The sequence below is a fragment of the Drosophila ficusphila genome, unplaced genomic scaffold, assembly GCF_018152265.1.
Source record: "Drosophila ficusphila isolate 14025-0441.05 unplaced genomic scaffold, ASM1815226v1 contig_286, whole genome shotgun sequence".
NCBI lineage: Eukaryota > Metazoa > Arthropoda > Insecta > Diptera > Drosophilidae > Drosophila > Drosophila ficusphila.
In genome coordinates this window covers 5516664-5533983 of record NW_025064189.1, presented here as the reverse complement: position 1 = coordinate 5533983, position 17320 = coordinate 5516664, and the positions used below count along the sequence as shown (strand labels likewise).

The following is a 17320-nucleotide window of genomic DNA, read 5'->3' as shown; positions in this document are numbered from 1 at the left end:
GAAAAAAAAGGAATTTGCTAACTTGTTAAAGTAATTGTTTAATTATGATTAGTTGCGCAGCGTTAAAGAGACTACTTAAAGTATACCCCTTATTATATTAATCAAAGGGTACTTCTAATCGTTGAGTGTATGCCACTCTTTATGATGGAGTGCCACCATCTGCTGGACTGAGTCCGCCTGATTAATGATTAGGGTGATTTACCCACCCCGAGCTCCATTCATAAAGAAGCCGATTAAAAGCCAGTTGATTTGCTTATCGGTTTCAATTTTCTGATAGTGATTTGCTTTATTCGACAACCGCGCAGTTAAAGCGAGCAGGCCACGTCTGTCTCGTAGTTGCAGGTCTCCATCTCCTGGTCCCAGTACAACCCCTCGGGACACTCCATCTCCACCTCGCACTCGCACTGGCAGACGGAGAAGCTGCCGCAGTCGGTGGTGGAGGGCAGGTAGGTGCCCTCGGGTTTGCCTGAACAGCGCCCGTTTGCCTCGCAGGCGATTCCCGAGGGACCGGCACTTGGACCCGATGGACGGGTGTATTCCCACGGGCAATCGTAGAACTGCGGATAGGTGCACTCTTCGATATCAGGATCGTAGACCAGGTTGTCCGGACAGTACTGCTCCACGGCGCAGTTGAAGTTGCACTTGTAGAACATGTTGCACTTGCCCTCCACCGCGAAGAGCTCGCCCTCCGGCTGATTTTGGCACACGCTGCTCGTCGAATTGCACGGCACCTCGGGCACATAGTTGACCGGCCAGTCGCACTGATCCGCGGTGGCATTGTACACCAGGCCATCGGGACACACAACCCGGGAGGAGGCAGCACCTTCCCCATCATTATCCGAATTACTCGCATTCCTCTTCCAATCGCAGACTTGGGCGGTCTGGTTGAAGGTCAGCTCCTCGGAGCAGGGCATCGCAATGGGGCACTGGCACTGGCACACAAAGTATCCGTTCGAGTCCGGGTCCTTGAGCATGGCTCCGTCCTTCTGGCCTCTGCACACCCCCTGGCTGGAGCAGGTGGTTCCCGAGGGACCTACCACCTCATCGGAGGCATCGGCGGTGGGGGTGCAGTCCACCACCCACCAGTAATCGCAATCGTTTGTATTCTTATTAAAGTACAGACCCGATGGACATGTGAACTCCTCGGCGCACCTGTCGTTGCACTGCAGGAAGCTCACACAGATTCCGGGCAACTCCACGTAGGTGCCGGTTGGCTTGTCCACGCAATCCGTGCGAGAACTCTTGCAATTCGAGGGCACCACGCCCGAAGGAGTCGAAGGAGTCGTGTTGGAGGAGTTGCTCGCGTCATCGTACTCCGTGGTCTCGTCCGTGGAATCGGTGGAGTCCGAGGGAGCCGGGGAATCCGTGGGATCCGTGGAATCGGAGGGATCCGATGTCACCGAAGTGGGCGTGTCCGGATCACAGTCGGTTGTCGTCGTCTCCTCAATCTCCTCGATGGCATCCTGGCACTCCTCGGCACAGCAGTCGCAGGTGCACTGATCATCCTCTGCGGCGAAGGCCGAGAGTCCCAGGCAATTGGCTCGCCACTGGAAATCGCACTCCCGCAGCTCCCGATTGAAGTGAAGACCCCGCGGACAGCTGCCAATGATGGCGACCTCACCCCTCTGGCAGACCACAAAGCGGGCACAGTGGGTGGCCAGCGGGAGGCGAGTGCCGTCCTCTTCGAGAAGGCAAACGCTTGCCAGCTGGCCAACAGCAATCTGCAGAACGCTCAGCAGGAGAACTATCCGAAAGCCTACAAGAGTAAAGCGTATTTTTGTGGGAAAACTGAAGCTGGATTCCATTTGATCACTAACCACTTCCATTGACTTTCCGCATTTCAACCGATCGAAGTTGTCCTATTTGAAGTAGTCCGAAATTCGCGAACGACTAAGTGGCAAACCTGGCCAAGTGGCACCATTTAACTGCTTTGGCTGCCTGGAATCGGTAGTCAATCTTCTGATAATACCAATCACCAAATCTATCTCTCGATTAGTTCGACAACTGATTTGTTTGCGCCACTCGTTATCGCAATTGTAATTATGGTAGGTAGGTGGTTGTTTGTGTGTGGGTTTCTCTCTGAAGTTCTGGGCTTCTTATCACACGACCTGCACCACAAAAAAGGGAATCCAAATAGTTGCGCGGATTCTCAACTGCTGAATGGTTACCGCCCCGGCGTCTGTCTAATTTTTTTGTTCCCGCACGCTCCTCGATAAGCGCCAAATCGAACACCTAATCATTCGGATCGCTCTATTGCCACTTCAAATTAAATGACGTTTATTGTCGCTCAAAATGAAGTGCCAGAAATTCGATAGACTTCCGAGCACTACGCATAATGATCGACTTTGGGATACTTGATTTATTTTTACAAAAGCCAGTAAGGTAATTAGTTCATTGTATTTTTATTTATGTATTGTGTGCTTTACGTTTCAAAAAATCAACTCATAAAATAAGGTTTTTTCTGTTCAATATTACTTATCCTTTGTTTCGTTAGTGTTTGATTTACATGTTTTTGTACTTTGACTCCACATATTTCATATATAAATAAAATAATAAGTGACTAAAAAATTTTATAAAATAAATACATATGTAAGATTTTTAAAAAGAAATCCAGATTTAAAAAATTCGGTTTTGTCTTAAAAAAGTGGCCATTTTATATTTAAGTCACACCCCGCAGAGACCTTACTTCCATTCACAAATTCCATGGTTTTGCGATTGTAGAGAACTTTTAAATGCTGCTATCAAAAAGTAGACATAGGTCTATTTCTTTAATTCCTGGAATTGAATGCAATCTCACCGACTCAAATTTGCCGATAAGAAACAAGAACAAAGCACTGAAATAGCATTTCAACTTGTCATCTTAGAGGGAGATGCGCTCTTAGCTCGGATGCGAAATTCAATGGGGGAAATTACTTTTTCCTGTCATTTCACTTGGGCCACTACTCACCAATGGGTTTCAATCTCGGAAGGGGGAGTGATGGAAGTAGAGGGAGGTCTATTTGTCAGGGAAATGCAATCGGTTCATGACAAGCAAGTACTGTTATTATGGACCCAGAAGACTGAAGAACGAGACACATTTCGCCAAAGACTGCGGTGAGAGGCTTCCTGCTCGCGAGTGAAGATGAAACTCAAGACAGCGCAATTCTAATTATTCAAATGCTGGCCAAGTACGCTTGAATTAAATTACCCAACTGGCGGAGACCCAAATGGTAGAAAGGAGAGCAAAAGTTGTAGTTGAGTTGGATGGAAAGGCTTAGACTCTTCTTCGGTGTCCATTACACCGCTCGCCCATCGTCTGACTTCATAAGGGGCACAAAAGGGGGCCCATCGGAAATATGAGTGGATCTGCCATCGCACCCATACAGCCTCTATTATGAATATCTTCTCAGGTGTAACAGGTTTCTCGGATTTAAACAGAGGTCGCGCCTGTGATATACACAGTCATCAGCGAACCTCGCCTCGCAACCGATCGTTGAAAGCACGGCTTTCAGTTCTGGGCCCTCGATCCCGAAATCGGCAGGATGGGTATCAAGAATCAGGAATCCACACAGAAGCCTTCGAATCGAAGAACTGAGATCGATTGGTGCATAGATATACCAAGGAAACCCGCTCATTTCAACTCTAGCACCATTCGAAATCAGTGCTTTTGATAAGAAACAATCAGCAGAGTGTCGCAAGCAAAGCCAACTTCAACTTCAACTGTGTCCCCAGAATACCTGAAAACCAAGATATCGAAAATGATTTTAAAAGACAAAGTGAACGCAATTCAACAAGTTGTGAGTGCAAGTGGCAGCCGCGTTGCTGGGAGAAGCCAGCCAAGTGCAATCGTGACTCTGACCGGGTATTTACTACAGATCAGAATAAGTAAACAACTTTGATTCGTCATCAATGGAATTACACTTATTATAGTGCCGAGACGAAAAGTGTCGCAAGATTTAACAGGCAATACATTTTAATTGAGTGTGGAGAAGACGACAGTTGTCGCCTAAAAACTAAAACTAATCTCGTTAAGGATGTTTTGTTTTATAGAATTCGCAAGCAAAAAAAATTAATTACATATAACTTCCCTAAATCTAAGAAATCAATCATAACTGAACTGATACCAGATAATTTAAAGTTAAAAAAAATATAAAATATACTAATGATGCAGTTAGTTAGAGAATTAAAATACAACATGCTTTAAATAAGAGTTTCGTTTTTATATAAACAGACAGACAGCCGTACACGTCTAGTTTGAATCAGATCTTGATGCTGACCAAGAACGTATATTCTTTATGGGGCTTCTGACTAAAATTAAAATACTCTCTGCAAGGGTATAAAAATCTACACAGACTCAGAACTACATATTTTTACTCTTTTAATGTTATATTTTATTTTGTGACATATTTTTAAAGCCATTATGAGTTTTGTAATTATTGTATTAATAACTGGAAACTCAATTGAAACGATAGAGTATTTTTAGTTATTGATTCGTCAATTTAATTAACAATACATGTTCCTATTGAGCTTATCGATTAAATTCTTACGCCGAAAATTTGCTCACCCTTTCGATTAAGTTAGCACACATACAAAAAAAAGTTTAACTCAAACATAAAAGTCAATTTCAATTTGCAGGTGTTGCAAATATATTTGTTAAAAGAACATCATTAAATATACATTTATTTTTAGGAAAATACGTAAACTTATCAGTGTTTATATATAAACTGAAGTTACCAAAAAATTTAATTGGAAAACCACCAAAATCTATGCGTGACATAAGCCAAATCTTATCATCTTTCGGTGTAGTAAATTAATGTCATCCGATTGGGAATATCTGTTATTTGTCACTTGAGCACTAAGGCTTCTATAAAAAGCCCATTTTGCACCTGTTTAAAGTTAGTTCAATTACTAAACAGAAGGTGACGGGTGGCCGATTTCAAAATGCGAGGTGTTGTCAACCGAATCGTGGAGCTTTGAAAGCGAAAAGTAATATGAGTAAACCATTTCAGAACTCTCAAGTTCATCAATCCTGTTGGCCGCGCTGCTGGTCCTAATGGTCGGCCTGAGCAGTCAAACGCTCTACTTGGGCTCCTCCTCCGAGGACATCTGTCGGCTGTTTAAGAGTGGAACAGTACTCCGCAAGCCGGGCACCTGCAACGAGAAGATTGTGTGCCAGGACTCTGTGTCTACGGATGGCGGCAGTTGTTCCGGCACCACTCCGTACTTCAGTCTCTCGGAGGGCAAGTGCTACAAGAGTTCGGACAGTTCCTCCTACTGCAGCACAAGCAATATTTGCAAGGCCTCCATTAAGGGCTATGTGGGCGATACCAGGAACTGCGCCAACTGGTACTACTGCGATGGTAAAGACCTGAAGGGCCAGGGAGCTTGCGACGGGGGCATGGTCTTCGATAAAGAAAAGGGAATGTGCGTCTATCCCGAGCACACCGATTGCACTGCCACCTACGAGATGTGCGACATTGTGCCCGTGAAGACGTACTTCCGCGACGAGGACAACTGCAACAAGTACTTCGTCTGCACCAGCAAGGGAGCCTTGGATCCGAAGACCTGCGATGCTGGCAAATATTTCGACGTTGCCACGGCCACTTGCATTGACAAAAAGCTAGTCGTATGCGACAAACATCCGCTGCCGGAGGACGCATGTGGCACCAAGAAGCTGGCCTACCGCAACAAGTTCGTCTCGGATAACGCCACCTGTCGCGGCTACTACTACTGCCGGGATCTGGGCTCCGGCGTGCCCGATCCCGATCCCACCTACCAGCAGTGCAGCGAGGACTACTTCTTCAGCCAGGAGCGACAGGCGTGCGTTCCCCGCGAGAACCAGAAGTGCGACTTCGATCGGTGCGACGGCAAGAAGGATGGCTACGTGGTCGCCCAGGACGAAGGATGCCAGAAGTATATCGAGTGCGTCGATGGTCGGGAGGGCGTCACCATCGCTTGTAATGACACCATGTACTTTAACGTTGGCTCACAGAGCTGCATCGCAACGCAAACCTCTTACGGAGCTTGTTCTACCTAGTGCCAGAAATTGAAAAAATACAGCAATTGAATGTGAAGATTATAACACGTAAAATATGCTTTTTTCAAAGATAGAATAATAAACGTTGCAAAAATATACAGATTTTATTCTTTTATCGAAAATGATTGACGATGTAAACCGATTAGGTTTTACTATTTTTTTTTTTAGTCCAACTACATTTATTTCTACAATCGTTCTTCAGCTTTCCTTACTTAATTAAAGCTTTCATCGACTTCCGCCCAATATTTAGTTTTATTCTTAAAAACAAACCGTTTTAGGTAAACATAATGAACAATTTCACGTTATGATTTTGACTTCATTTAAGTAAAGGGTTCGTATATAGGGTACGAAGATATCTCTGATCCAAATTATCAGAAATAGAAAAAACCAAAAGGATTACGTAAAGGATAGACAAATTATGATAAAGACGCGGGGAATTTTCAAAATTTGGATTTTAGAAAAAATGGCAACTTCCCAAACATAAAACTTTGTTTTTTGCACAAAAATTAAAGCTTTCAAGTGACAAAAAAAAAAACGAAATTTTGTCGGACCCAAAAATATCTAAAAAGAGCCTGTGAAAATTTCAAGTCAATCGATCAAGCCGTATCGGAGAAATTTTCCTCAACGACTTTGAAAACATAGTTTCGAGAAAAACGCATGTCGCGGAACGGATAATGTAGTCTGTTCCAAGGCAAATCCTTGGGATTTAGATCGGCGTCAACGCATTTAAAGTTTTGGCTTCTAATTGAACTACATTCGTCGGAGTTGTCTTTACAAATACGATCATTACTCCGAAATAATTTACCGGATTACTTTGAAATTTTCAGACAACATTCTTAAATATACATAAATACATTCAAAATCGGGGGAAAAAAAATTCGATTTTTTTAAAATTGCAACTGGATATCACCCCCTTAAAGCGATTTAAGCCCTGAGGTGAACAATTGGTTCCTTTGAGAACTACAAGCTAACGATTTTTTCGGGAACTGGAATTAGAGATCGTGTAAGTATAAGGAATTTTTCTGGCTACGTTTTGAAATTAATTGTTTGAAGTCGTAGTTATAATATTGTTTCTACTTTAATAAGGTTTCCTATTAACATTAGTTGCTTAGAATTTTTAGAGAATTTTCACACCTTGATTAGCGAACTATGTATTTAAGAAGTAAAAAATATCCGAAACCAAAAAGAAAAATTGTATACATAAGTAAGAATATCTTACCGAGCGCAGCGTTGAAGTATATATAATAGTTAAAATATATCGAAAATAATAGTGAAAATGAACTACTATTCTTAAATCGAACTTCTTAAGAATAATCGATAAGACTTAGTCAAAAAATTGTATTCGTTATCGATTGACCCTTTAAACTTAGATCATTTTGGAAAAACTCGAGAATCGAAGGTTGTAAGTAACGCATATATTTAAATTTTTTTTTGTTACATAAGCCATTTACATATTAAGAAAATAAAGCAGAACAGCTGTGCTTGTGTTCAAAATCGTTTAAGTAAGAGTGCTAAATAAATTTTCGTGTATATATGTACATACATATACACAACTGCCTGTGTATAACAAACCGAAGAAGTGAAAATTTCTTATTAAAAAGAGGATTCCCAGAAATCGAGTATTTCCAAAAAAAAATTCTGTATAAGTCGTATTTTAAGTTCACCGAGTCAATGAATTTATATATGTATGTACATACAAATTTAGTTTATTCAATTTAAGTTTGTTCAATTCATAAACTATAATTAATAATACATACCTACATATGAGTCATATTTTAGGTTCACAGAGTAATGTACATATATATGTACATACAAATGCGGTTTATTAAATTTAAATTTGTTCAATTCATAAACTTTAATTAACATACAAATTTATAATTTATTATAGGTCTAAGCAACTATACATATACATATATTCCAAGCCATAAAAGGATATACAATTAAGATGTAAGCTTTGGTCTAAGTGTAAGAATTTTCTTTTACTCAAAAGCTGCACTTTTTTTAGGACTGACCAAGATTATCTGAAACTTCTCAATGCAAAAAAGTTTTCTGATTGCCGCATTCAGGTGGAGCCATACACTCATTATTGCCACAAAATTATTCTGGCTGGTATATCAGAATTTTTCGAAGGATTGCTCCTGAAAAGCCCAAATTTAGAAAATGGCGCATATTTGTTGAACGACGTTAGTACGGAAACTTTTTGTAAGTTTATTCGTTATGCCTATACCAAGAACGTAAAGGATTTTGATAAGTATTCAGACTCCACGATAATGGAGCTCTTCGAGTGCGGATCCAAATGGCTCGTAAAACAACTTGCCTCAGTCTGTATGGAACTCCTCAAGAAGCGCGCTGAAAGTATGGCGTGTGATGGTCTTCTCAACCTTTTTGAGTTCTCAGTCAAACTTAACAATAATGACCTCTTGGTTGAGTCAAAATATGTGAGTAACTTAGTGATTTACAATGAATATATATTTTATATGTATGTGTGAACAAACCCTACTTTTTTGGCAGAATTTGATAGAACGCTTTCCAGCTTCGTTGAATTGCTACGATGCTCTCTGTATGGACTCAAAAGCCTTTGAATATTACTTCAAAGCTATTCAAGGAGCCTTGCCAGAAGTCGAACGGTTCAGGATGGTTCAATCTTACACCGAAAAAACCGAAAATTCGGATGGGGGTGGCGACGAGAAATGTGAAGAATAAAGGCCTTCGAATTATAAAAAGCGGCTTTTAAGCCACATTAATTACACATCGATGACTAGTAAGGAATTTTATGAAGTTGTTGGAAAATCGCCTTTGTTAACTTCCCAGGAGAAATTCGAAAATCTTTACCTGACAATTAAGTAAGAGCTCTTTCGTTTTGTAGAAAAATAACCACCCAAGAACAACTTTTTGACGAACTATTGAAAACTCCTTTAATTTGGTCAATTCTCAGAAAACTTGTATTTGTTTTTTCTTTATTAACTAAGGCTTCTTATAACACAAGTTGAATACATACATATATATATTAATCAAAAATGCGTAAAGTACTACATGAATTGAAAACGAATAAAAATTGAAACATTCTTAATATGACTCTTTATTCAATGAATAATTCCAATAAAATCTAAGATGTGCAAAAGGTTTAAAGGAAAGTATAAGTTTGAATTTCACAGTTTTCCCCCCGTTTTTATTTAAACAAAACTCTCTTGTTGGCGTGTGAAACAGTAATTAACCTTATACTTGGATAATATTTAAAACATTAAATTGGTTTCTAGATGGGCTTGTAGTCCAATTTGGACTCCAACTTCTTGTTGTCGGCAATTTTGCGGACGGCCTTCATGAAGTCCTCCTGCACGACGTACTCCCGATCGGATCGCAGGGCGAAGAGACCGGCCTCCGTGCAAATGTTCCGCAGATCGGCGCCATTGAACATATCCGACAGCTTGACCACCGCCTCGTAGTCGATTTCCCCGCGCTTGGACAGCGGTCCCGCGTGAATCTTGAGGATGTCCATGCGGGCCACCTCGTTGGGCAGCGGAATCTCGAGCTTACGATCCAGACGCCCAGGACGCAGCAGGGCAGGATCGAGTGTGTCCGGCCGATTGGTGGCCATGATCATCTTCACCTGGCCCAGGGCGTCGAAGCCGTCCATCTGGTTGAGCAGCTCCATAAGCGTACGCTGAATCTCGCGATCGGCGGAGGTTCCCTCTGAGAATCGTCGGCCTCCGATGGCATCGATCTCGTCCATGAAAATAATGCACGGCTGGTGGTCACGGGCATAGGCGAACATCTCGCGGATTAGCCGGGCACTCTCGCCAATGTACTTGTCCACGATGGCCGAAGAAACCACCTTTGAGGGGGATTGTAAGAAATGGTTTAAGTTTAGGATTATATAGAAATGTTTATAATTGGTTTCCACAACTTGTGCGTTTAGGAATAAGAGTTTAAGAAAAGTTAGTTTAAACAATGTAAACAAAAATTTTTCGATTAACTGCATAGATTAGTTTTGTTTATACGTTTTTCATAATTTTAATCATAGAATCATAATGAAAACACTATGCCATTAAACTGCCAAAAAAGCAAGTGATAAGTAAACTTAATATTATTTTTTCGACCAAACTTTAACTCATCAGATTCCTTAAGTAGAATTTTCTATGCTCTGTACAAAAAAATTGCAGAACATTGATTTGTGCTGACGTCAGAATTGCGAAAAGCTTACCTTGAGGAAGTTGGCGTCCATCTGAGAGGCGATGGCGCGGGCCAGAAGGGTTTTCCCGGTGCCGGGTGGCCCGTAAAGAAGACATCCTTTCGGCGGATGGATGCCGACGCGCACGAAGATATCCGGATTGAGCAGTGGCAGCTCGATGACCTCGCGCAGCTCGCGGATCTGCTCGCCCAGTCCTCCGATTTCGGCATAGTTCACGTTGCCCGGATCCTCGTGGGTCATGTTGTAGACGAGGGGGTCCACCTCCCGCGGCAGGTAGCGCATGATGGTCAGGGTGGTCACATCAAGGGCGACCCGAGTGCCGGCCTTCAGCTTCTCCTTGTTAATTTGCCGGCGACAGCCGACCACGTAGCGCGGACCATTCGAGGCCTTCACGATAAAGTTGTCCGGGGTTAGCTGCTTTAGGATCTCCCCGAGCATCTGGCCAACGCTCTGCAGCGCCTTCAGGTTCTCCTCGGACTTCTCGTACTGGGCACTTAGCTCCTTGTGCTTGTCCCTTAAAGCCTTCAACCGCGACTCGATCTCACGGTGCTCGAGAAGCTTGGTGCGGTATTGGGTCAGCGCCTTAACGCGCTCATCGTCCTGCTGGGGAGCCGCCATTCGTATATCATGCAATCCCAGTTAGTTAAAATTATCCCGAACGTCTTTTTAAAAATGTGCCAACTCACGATATGATTTTGACGTCTGTCAAGTTCAAGCGATTGGAGCCCTGAGGTGAACCATTGGTTCTTTTGATAACTACAAATTAGTGACTTTTCAGGAACTGGAATTGGATAACTTGTATAAAATATTTTTAAGGATCAGAATAATGGCTACATTTCGCAATTAATTGAAGTCGGAGCTATAATATTTATATTATGATGTATTTATTTTAGTTATAATATTGTTTTTGTTTTGATAGATTTTCCTATTAACATTAGTTGCTTAGCAAACTCTTTTAGGCTGAACATGTTTAGAATTTTCACACCTTGATTAGCGAACTAAGTATTTAAGAAATAAAAATTATCCGAAACCAAAAAGAAAAATTGTATAAGTAAGAATATCCTACTGAGCACAGCGTTGAAGTATACATATATAATAGTTAAAATATATAGAAAAGAATAGTGAAAATGAACTACTATTCTAAAATCGAACTTCTTAAGAATAATCGATAAGACTTAGTCAAAAAATTGTCTTCTTTATCGATTGACCCTTTAAACTTAGATCATTTTGGAAAAACTCGAGAATCGAAGGTTGTAAGTAACGCATATATTTAAATTTTTTTTTGTTACAAAAGCCATTTACATATTAAAAAATTAAGCAGAACAGCTGTGCTTGTGTTCAAAATCGTTTAAGTAAGAGTGCTAAATAAATTTTCGTGTATATATGTACATACATATACACAACTGCCTGTGCATAACAAACCGACTAGCAGAAGTGAAAATTTCTTATTAAAAAGTGGATTCCCAGAAATTGAATATTTCCCAAGAAATTTCAGAATGAGTCGTATTTTAAGTTCACGGAGTTAATGTATGTACATATGTATATACACACAAATTAAGTTTTTTTAAATTTAAGTTTGTTTAATTCATAAACTATAATTAACATAAAAATTTATAATTATTATAGGTCTACATACATATATTCCAAGCCATAAAAGGATATAAAATTAAGATGTAAGCTTTCGTTTAGACGAATTTAGAATTTTCTTTTACTCAAAAGCTGCACTTTTTTAGGAATGATCAGGATTACCTAAAACTTTTCGAGGCAAAAAAGTTTTCTGATTGCCGCATTCAGGTGGAGCCATACATTTATAATTGCCACAAAATTATTCTGGCTGGTATATCTGGATTTTTCGAGGGATTGCTCCTGAAAAGCCCAAATTTAGGAAATGGCGCATATTTGTTGAACGACGTTAGTTCGGAAACTTTTTACAAGTTTATTCGTTATGCCTATACCAAGAACGTAAAGGATTTTGATAAGTATTCAGACTCCACGATTATGGAGCTCTTCGAGTGTGGATCCAAATGGCTTGTAAAATCACTTACCTCAGTCTGTATGGAACTCCTCACGAAGCGCGCTGAAAGTATCGAGTTTACTGGTCTTCTCAACCTTTTTGAGTTCTCAGTCAAACTTAACAATAATGAGCTCTTGGTTGTGTCCAAATATGTGAGTAACTCAGCAATTTAGTGCTGATATATGTTATATATGTATGTACATATTTTTAACAAATCCAACTTTTTTGGCAGAATTTGATAGAACGCTTTCCAGCTTCGTTGAATTGCTACGATGCTCTCTGTATGGACTCAAAAGCCTTTGAATATTACTTCAAAGCTATTCAAGGAGCCTTGCCAGAAGTCGAACGGTTCAGGATGGTTCAATCTTACACCGAAAAAACCGAAAATTCGGATGGGGGTGACGAAGAAGAATCTGAAGAAGAAATGCCTTCGAATTATAAAAAGCGGCTTTTAAGCCACATTAATTACACATCGATGACTAGTAAGGAATTTTATGAAGTTGTTGGAAAATCGCCTTTGTTAACTTCCCAGGAGAAATTCGAAAATCTTTACCTGACAATTAAGTAAGAGCTCTTTCGTTTTGTAGAAAAATAACCACCCAAGAACAACTTTTTGACGAACTATTGAAAACTCCTTTAATTTGGTCAATTCTCAGAAAACTTGTATTTGTTTTTTTCTTTATTAACTAAGGCTTCTTATAACACAAGTTGAATACATACATATGTATATGAATGTACATACATATATATATTAATCAAAAATGTGTAAAGTACTACATGAATTGAAAACGAATAAAAATTGAAACATTCATAATGTGACTCTTTATTCAATGAATAATTCCAATAAAATCTAAGATGTGCAAAAGGTTTAAAGGAAAGTATAAGTTTGAATCTCACAGTTTTCCCCCCGTTTTTATTTAAACAAAACTCTCTTGTTGACATTCAGCTATCCGATGGCGTGTGAAAAGCACCGAATGCTTCGAAAGGTGCTGGCCTGAAAGCAAATGTCTGCATGGCACCCAGGCAATAAATCAGGGCATTTTGGGAGCATTGTGTGCTATGGGACCAAAACATCGAAATATCCACCGGGACAAGTGCACCCGCGGGTCGAAAAGCCCATGACAAATATGCAGTTTGAAATTGTTTAATGAATTTTTGTCTTGTCGCCCCAACGGTTGCCAAGTATTTGGGATGTGATTGCAAGCCTCTAGAATCCACTAGCCTTGTGTGAATTTCTCTTTCTGAATAGTATTCAATTTTCAAAAAGGAAAATTTTTAATTGAGTTCAAAATACTAGTGGTAAACCTGTAAGGGGATTAAAAATAATGTTAAATTTGTATATTTTGTATCAAGGAAACAGAGACGGCGTCATGCATAAAAACAGATAAAGCTAAGCTTACCAAACCGATTCCCGTTTAATTCTCTACCAATTATCTTCAAGCAAGAGGGATAAAAACAACAGAAATATGAAATAAATTTTTATTCAATAAAGTTTGGCTTGGCCCCGATTTTGGTTGTATGGCACAACATGCAACGCAGATGGTCCTGGCTTTCCAGCCAAAGTTTGCCATCTGGCCAGAACAAGAGGTCTGTTCGATTTCGGCTCACTGACTTCAATGTCCTTATGAAAGAAATTAAACGCAGACCGGCAACAGAAGAGCTTGCTACAACTTTCGCTTGTTTTCGATCTTGACTTCTGACATCCTCTGTGGCAGGGAACTGCAGTCGAGGGCATGGGCGTGGCTGGCCAACATGTTTCTGGGAAATTATGGCTTGACTCCGACAGCGATATATGTATGTACTTTAAAGACGGGCTTTTCCATGGCTCTTTTAATTTCTAGGGCCAGGCCTATTTTTTGATTAATATCTAATTTTTATTCATAAAAACGTTTATACGTGTACAACAATCAGATCCAAGGTCTAAGCAGAATACTATGTTTTGTTTGAAAACAGCATTTCAACAAAATGTTCTGTTTGCAGAGCTATTTATTATTTTATAACAAAACCTTTTCAATTGGTTATTTAAGATAAGAAATTTAGATTTATAATCTGTAAATTATATAATATAAATTTACATATGTTAACTTAATAAGATATATTCCCGGGGACCTTATAGTATATCCGCTTTTTATTAATTATGGATGACCTCGTATCTTGCATACGATTTGCATTTGAGTGTAGCACGTGCTAATGCAAATTTTTAGACCCAGCTTGAATTTCATTAACACGATTTGGGTAGTGCAACGGTGTAAACGCTTACATCCTCTCCTCCTTCCGACTCCCCTTCTTTGGCACCTTGTCCGATTCTTGATGACCGTACATCAGGATGAAGGATGAGCACTTCAGAGGACTTGTGTGCCATGTGTCACTACCTACATATATGTACATATGTACATAGTATGTACGCAAGCACAGGTCTGCAGAAATGTGGCCATGCATTGCACCGTTAACTGGTGGCGCTGCCAAGTTACAAGGAAAGTCAACACTTGGAAAAAAATATAATTCTATAAAAATAATTTCAAATTATAGGCTGACAATGAGCGCTCATCTGTACATATGTACATCTGTTCATCAGTACAAACCCACTATTTTTCTAAGTTGCTAAGGCCAATTGATTTGTTTTAGCGTTATGTTCGTTTTTTGTTGTTATCGCCTCTCTTTTTGTTCACTTGTTTTGAGTTGAGGTTAACAAAACTTGCTGTGTGTCGTCCTGCTGACTGCGAAATTGCTTTGGATGTCAAATGAATGCACTTGCATATTTCATTGCCGCCCTGTCACCTGCGGTCTCACCTGCGGGCCACCTTTGCCTTTAAGTCGGTTTAACTTCGTCATAAAAACAATGGTTCTTGGCTGGATATTCTTTCAGGTTCAATATAGAGCTACATACATATCTAGGGGCAACCAAAAAAATAAAAATAAAAATAAAAAAGTAATTTAAATATTTATTTCCAAATACAAATATCAAAATAGGAAGTGGTGTATCATCAATTAAGAATTTCATTCTATAATTTCTTTTAAAGATCGAAGTTATAGTTTAAATAAATCTCTGTCTCTTCTGGTTAATTGTTTAAATAGCATTAAGGGGAGGTTCTTTTCTTTTTTTCGAAAATTAAGCAAACTTTAAGAATTAATTGCGGAAAAATGAAAAGACATACGAACTTAAGCTTTTGAACTTTTGATTCGTTGTTTATTAAGGATTAAAAAAAAATTCAATATTCAGGAAATTCAAAATGGCGGCTTCAAAATGGCGGATCTCGTAGACCTCTATTTTTCTGCTTTGTCGAGTGTCGGGCCGCTGGTAGTGAACCGAAATTAAAAATGTAAATTATTTATTAAAATTGATGGAATTTCCTATGCCTTATACCTAACTAGAATCAATTTTGGTAAAAATAAACCAATTTTATGGACATTTAAAAAAAATGGACTTTTTTTTTACTTCGATCTCGTTTAAAAATTATAAATAAACAATTTTTTATGCCAATTTTAGGTATAAGGCATACAAAAAAGTATATACTTTCAAAAATTTTTTGAATGAAGGAAATCGGATCAATAGAACGACCCCTGTGCGCGACAAGAGGTTTGAAAACATGGTTCCGAGAAAAACGCGTTTAAGGGGGTCTTCCTATGTGACGGCCTGTTTTTTAGGGTTATTTTAGGATTTTTTTTCTACGACCAGTAAATATTTAGAGCTTCAAGTTTTTTATCATTTATTAACACATATTTGGACAGTATAAATAAAAAATTTCAGCAAAAAATATTCGGTCAAACTAGAGTTACAGCGCTCTGAACACCCCCGCCTCGAAAAAAGGAGCTCCCACTTCCTCCACGATTCCGGCTGATCGGCTTATCCGAAAAAAAAAAAGTAAACGGCGTTTTAATCTGTAGACTTAAATGCACGGAATGAACTACAATCAAATGAATATAAAAAAAATTGGATTTTTGATAGACATTTGAAAAAAAAGTTGCAAATTTGGCGTTTTTTTTTTTGTTTTTTTTTGCTATAAAAAAATCGAAGTTTTGAAAATTTTCGATTGATAATAGTTCATTCCATGCGTTTACATATATTGAGTGTGCCCTGTAAATTTCAAGTAATTCGGTCCAGCCGTTTCTGAGATACAATGGAGGAAAGTTTGAAAAACACAGTTTTGAGAAAAACGCGTTTAAAGTTTCTAACTGCCAACTCAGCGCTCCGAACCGCTCTTTCTTTTACCTGCTGTATCTTTTAAACGACTTCGAATTTTCTAAAATCGCTTTACTACCGTATTCTAGACATGTTAAGGTATCAATTTATGAAAAAAAAAAAAAATCGATTTTTTCAAACCGTCACATAGGAAGACCCCCTTAAAGTTTTTAGAGCGTACCACAGCGCATGTGACATGGGTATGTTTGACACGCTCTAGCTCAAGAAATACGCGTCGAATCGAAATATCCTTTGGCACGTATATTCTAAACATATGTAACTTTCATTTTATTAAAGAAAAAAAAATCGATTTTTTCAAAAAAAAAGAAAAGAACCTCCCCTTAATCAGTTTTGTTTTTAATATTGTCGAGCTTTAACAGCTTAATAACATAAACACCAACTTGCGTTAACATGGCGACCCACTGCCTTACTTTTTTGTTGGGCCAGGTCACTTACAATCCACAGAATCCACTCACTTATTGCGGAAGCTGTTGCTGCTGCTGTTAGCAATGCCGTTATAAAGTAGCGGTAAAAGCCATATGGAGGCCAGTGTGCTAGCGGTAACGGTAACGGTGGTAACAGTAAACGTACTCGGTATCGGCAGGAAAATGTGACGGAATATTGGCGGGATTGTGCGTGTTATATTTTATTTGTTTAAGTTACTAAAAAATGATGAAAACACAAAAAACTTAATACTCATTACAAGTATTGAGAGAACTTTTCAAGCGGTAGTAATAAACTTTAAATGCCTAAATTTAAAAAATATTTGTGTTTTAAAGCTATTGTTTACACTTTTTGCATCAGTGTTTTTTTTTTATTTTTTCTGTTTTCATAACAGCTTATAATTTATTTAGTTGTTATAATTTAAAATATTACATCATTGATTTTATTAATAATAATATTATTTACTGCTTACAAGTT

At 39.1% G+C, this 17320-nt stretch overlaps 5 protein-coding genes across 7 annotated transcripts; 3 read left to right on the top strand and 2 right to left on the bottom strand.

Annotated features, from left to right (window-relative positions):
• Nucleotides 1-305: 305 nt before the first annotated feature.
• LOC108100239 (chondroitin proteoglycan 2) lies at nucleotides 306-1873 on the bottom strand. The gene is made up of 2 exons (XM_017204016.1): nucleotides 1818-1873; nucleotides 306-1756 (listed from the first exon to the last, which is right to left on the bottom strand). The coding sequence occupies exons 1-2, from the start codon at nucleotides 1837-1839 to the stop codon at nucleotides 306-308; spliced, it is 1473 nt and encodes a 490-aa protein (XP_017059505.1). The 5' UTR covers nucleotides 1840-1873.
• A 1581-nt stretch (nucleotides 1874-3454) lies between these two features.
• On the top strand, nucleotides 3455-6112 carry LOC108100731 (peritrophin-48). Of its 3 annotated transcripts, XM_043207722.1 has the most exons (3): nucleotides 3455-3841; nucleotides 4669-4927; nucleotides 4989-6112. In XM_043207722.1, exons 2-3 carry the CDS (start codon nucleotides 4921-4923, stop codon nucleotides 6014-6016), a joined length of 1035 nt encoding a protein of 344 aa, XP_043063657.1. In that variant the 5' UTR covers nucleotides 3455-3841; nucleotides 4669-4920; the 3' UTR covers nucleotides 6017-6112. The 3 variants fall into 3 exon arrangements, with proteins under 3 accessions (XP_043063657.1, XP_017060256.1, XP_017060255.1); XM_017204767.1 differs by lacking the exon at nucleotides 4669-4927; XM_017204766.2 differs by having other exon boundaries at nucleotides 3455-4927.
• A 1278-nt stretch (nucleotides 6113-7390) lies between these two features.
• Nucleotides 7391-8719, top strand: LOC108100692 (kelch-like protein 40). The gene is made up of 4 exons (XM_017204711.2): nucleotides 7391-7418; nucleotides 7905-7963; nucleotides 8022-8454; nucleotides 8528-8719. Coding segments are annotated over exons 2-4 (627 nt in total). The 5' UTR covers nucleotides 7391-7418; nucleotides 7905-7961.
• Nucleotides 8720-9202: 483 nt separating this feature from the next.
• LOC108100691 (26S proteasome regulatory subunit 10B) lies at nucleotides 9203-11060 on the bottom strand. The gene is made up of 2 exons (XM_017204710.2): nucleotides 10218-11060; nucleotides 9203-9848 (listed from the first exon to the last, which is right to left on the bottom strand). The coding sequence occupies exons 1-2, from the start codon at nucleotides 10821-10823 to the stop codon at nucleotides 9270-9272; spliced, it is 1185 nt and encodes a 394-aa protein (XP_017060199.1). The 5' UTR covers nucleotides 10824-11060; the 3' UTR covers nucleotides 9203-9269.
• A 1195-nt stretch (nucleotides 11061-12255) lies between these two features.
• Nucleotides 12256-13024, top strand: LOC108100693. The gene is made up of 2 exons (XM_017204712.2): nucleotides 12256-12371; nucleotides 12452-13024. The coding sequence occupies exons 1-2, from the start codon at nucleotides 12261-12263 to the stop codon at nucleotides 12785-12787; spliced, it is 447 nt and encodes a 148-aa protein (XP_017060201.1). The 5' UTR covers nucleotides 12256-12260; the 3' UTR covers nucleotides 12788-13024.
• The last annotated feature ends 4296 nt before the right edge of the window (nucleotides 13025-17320 follow it).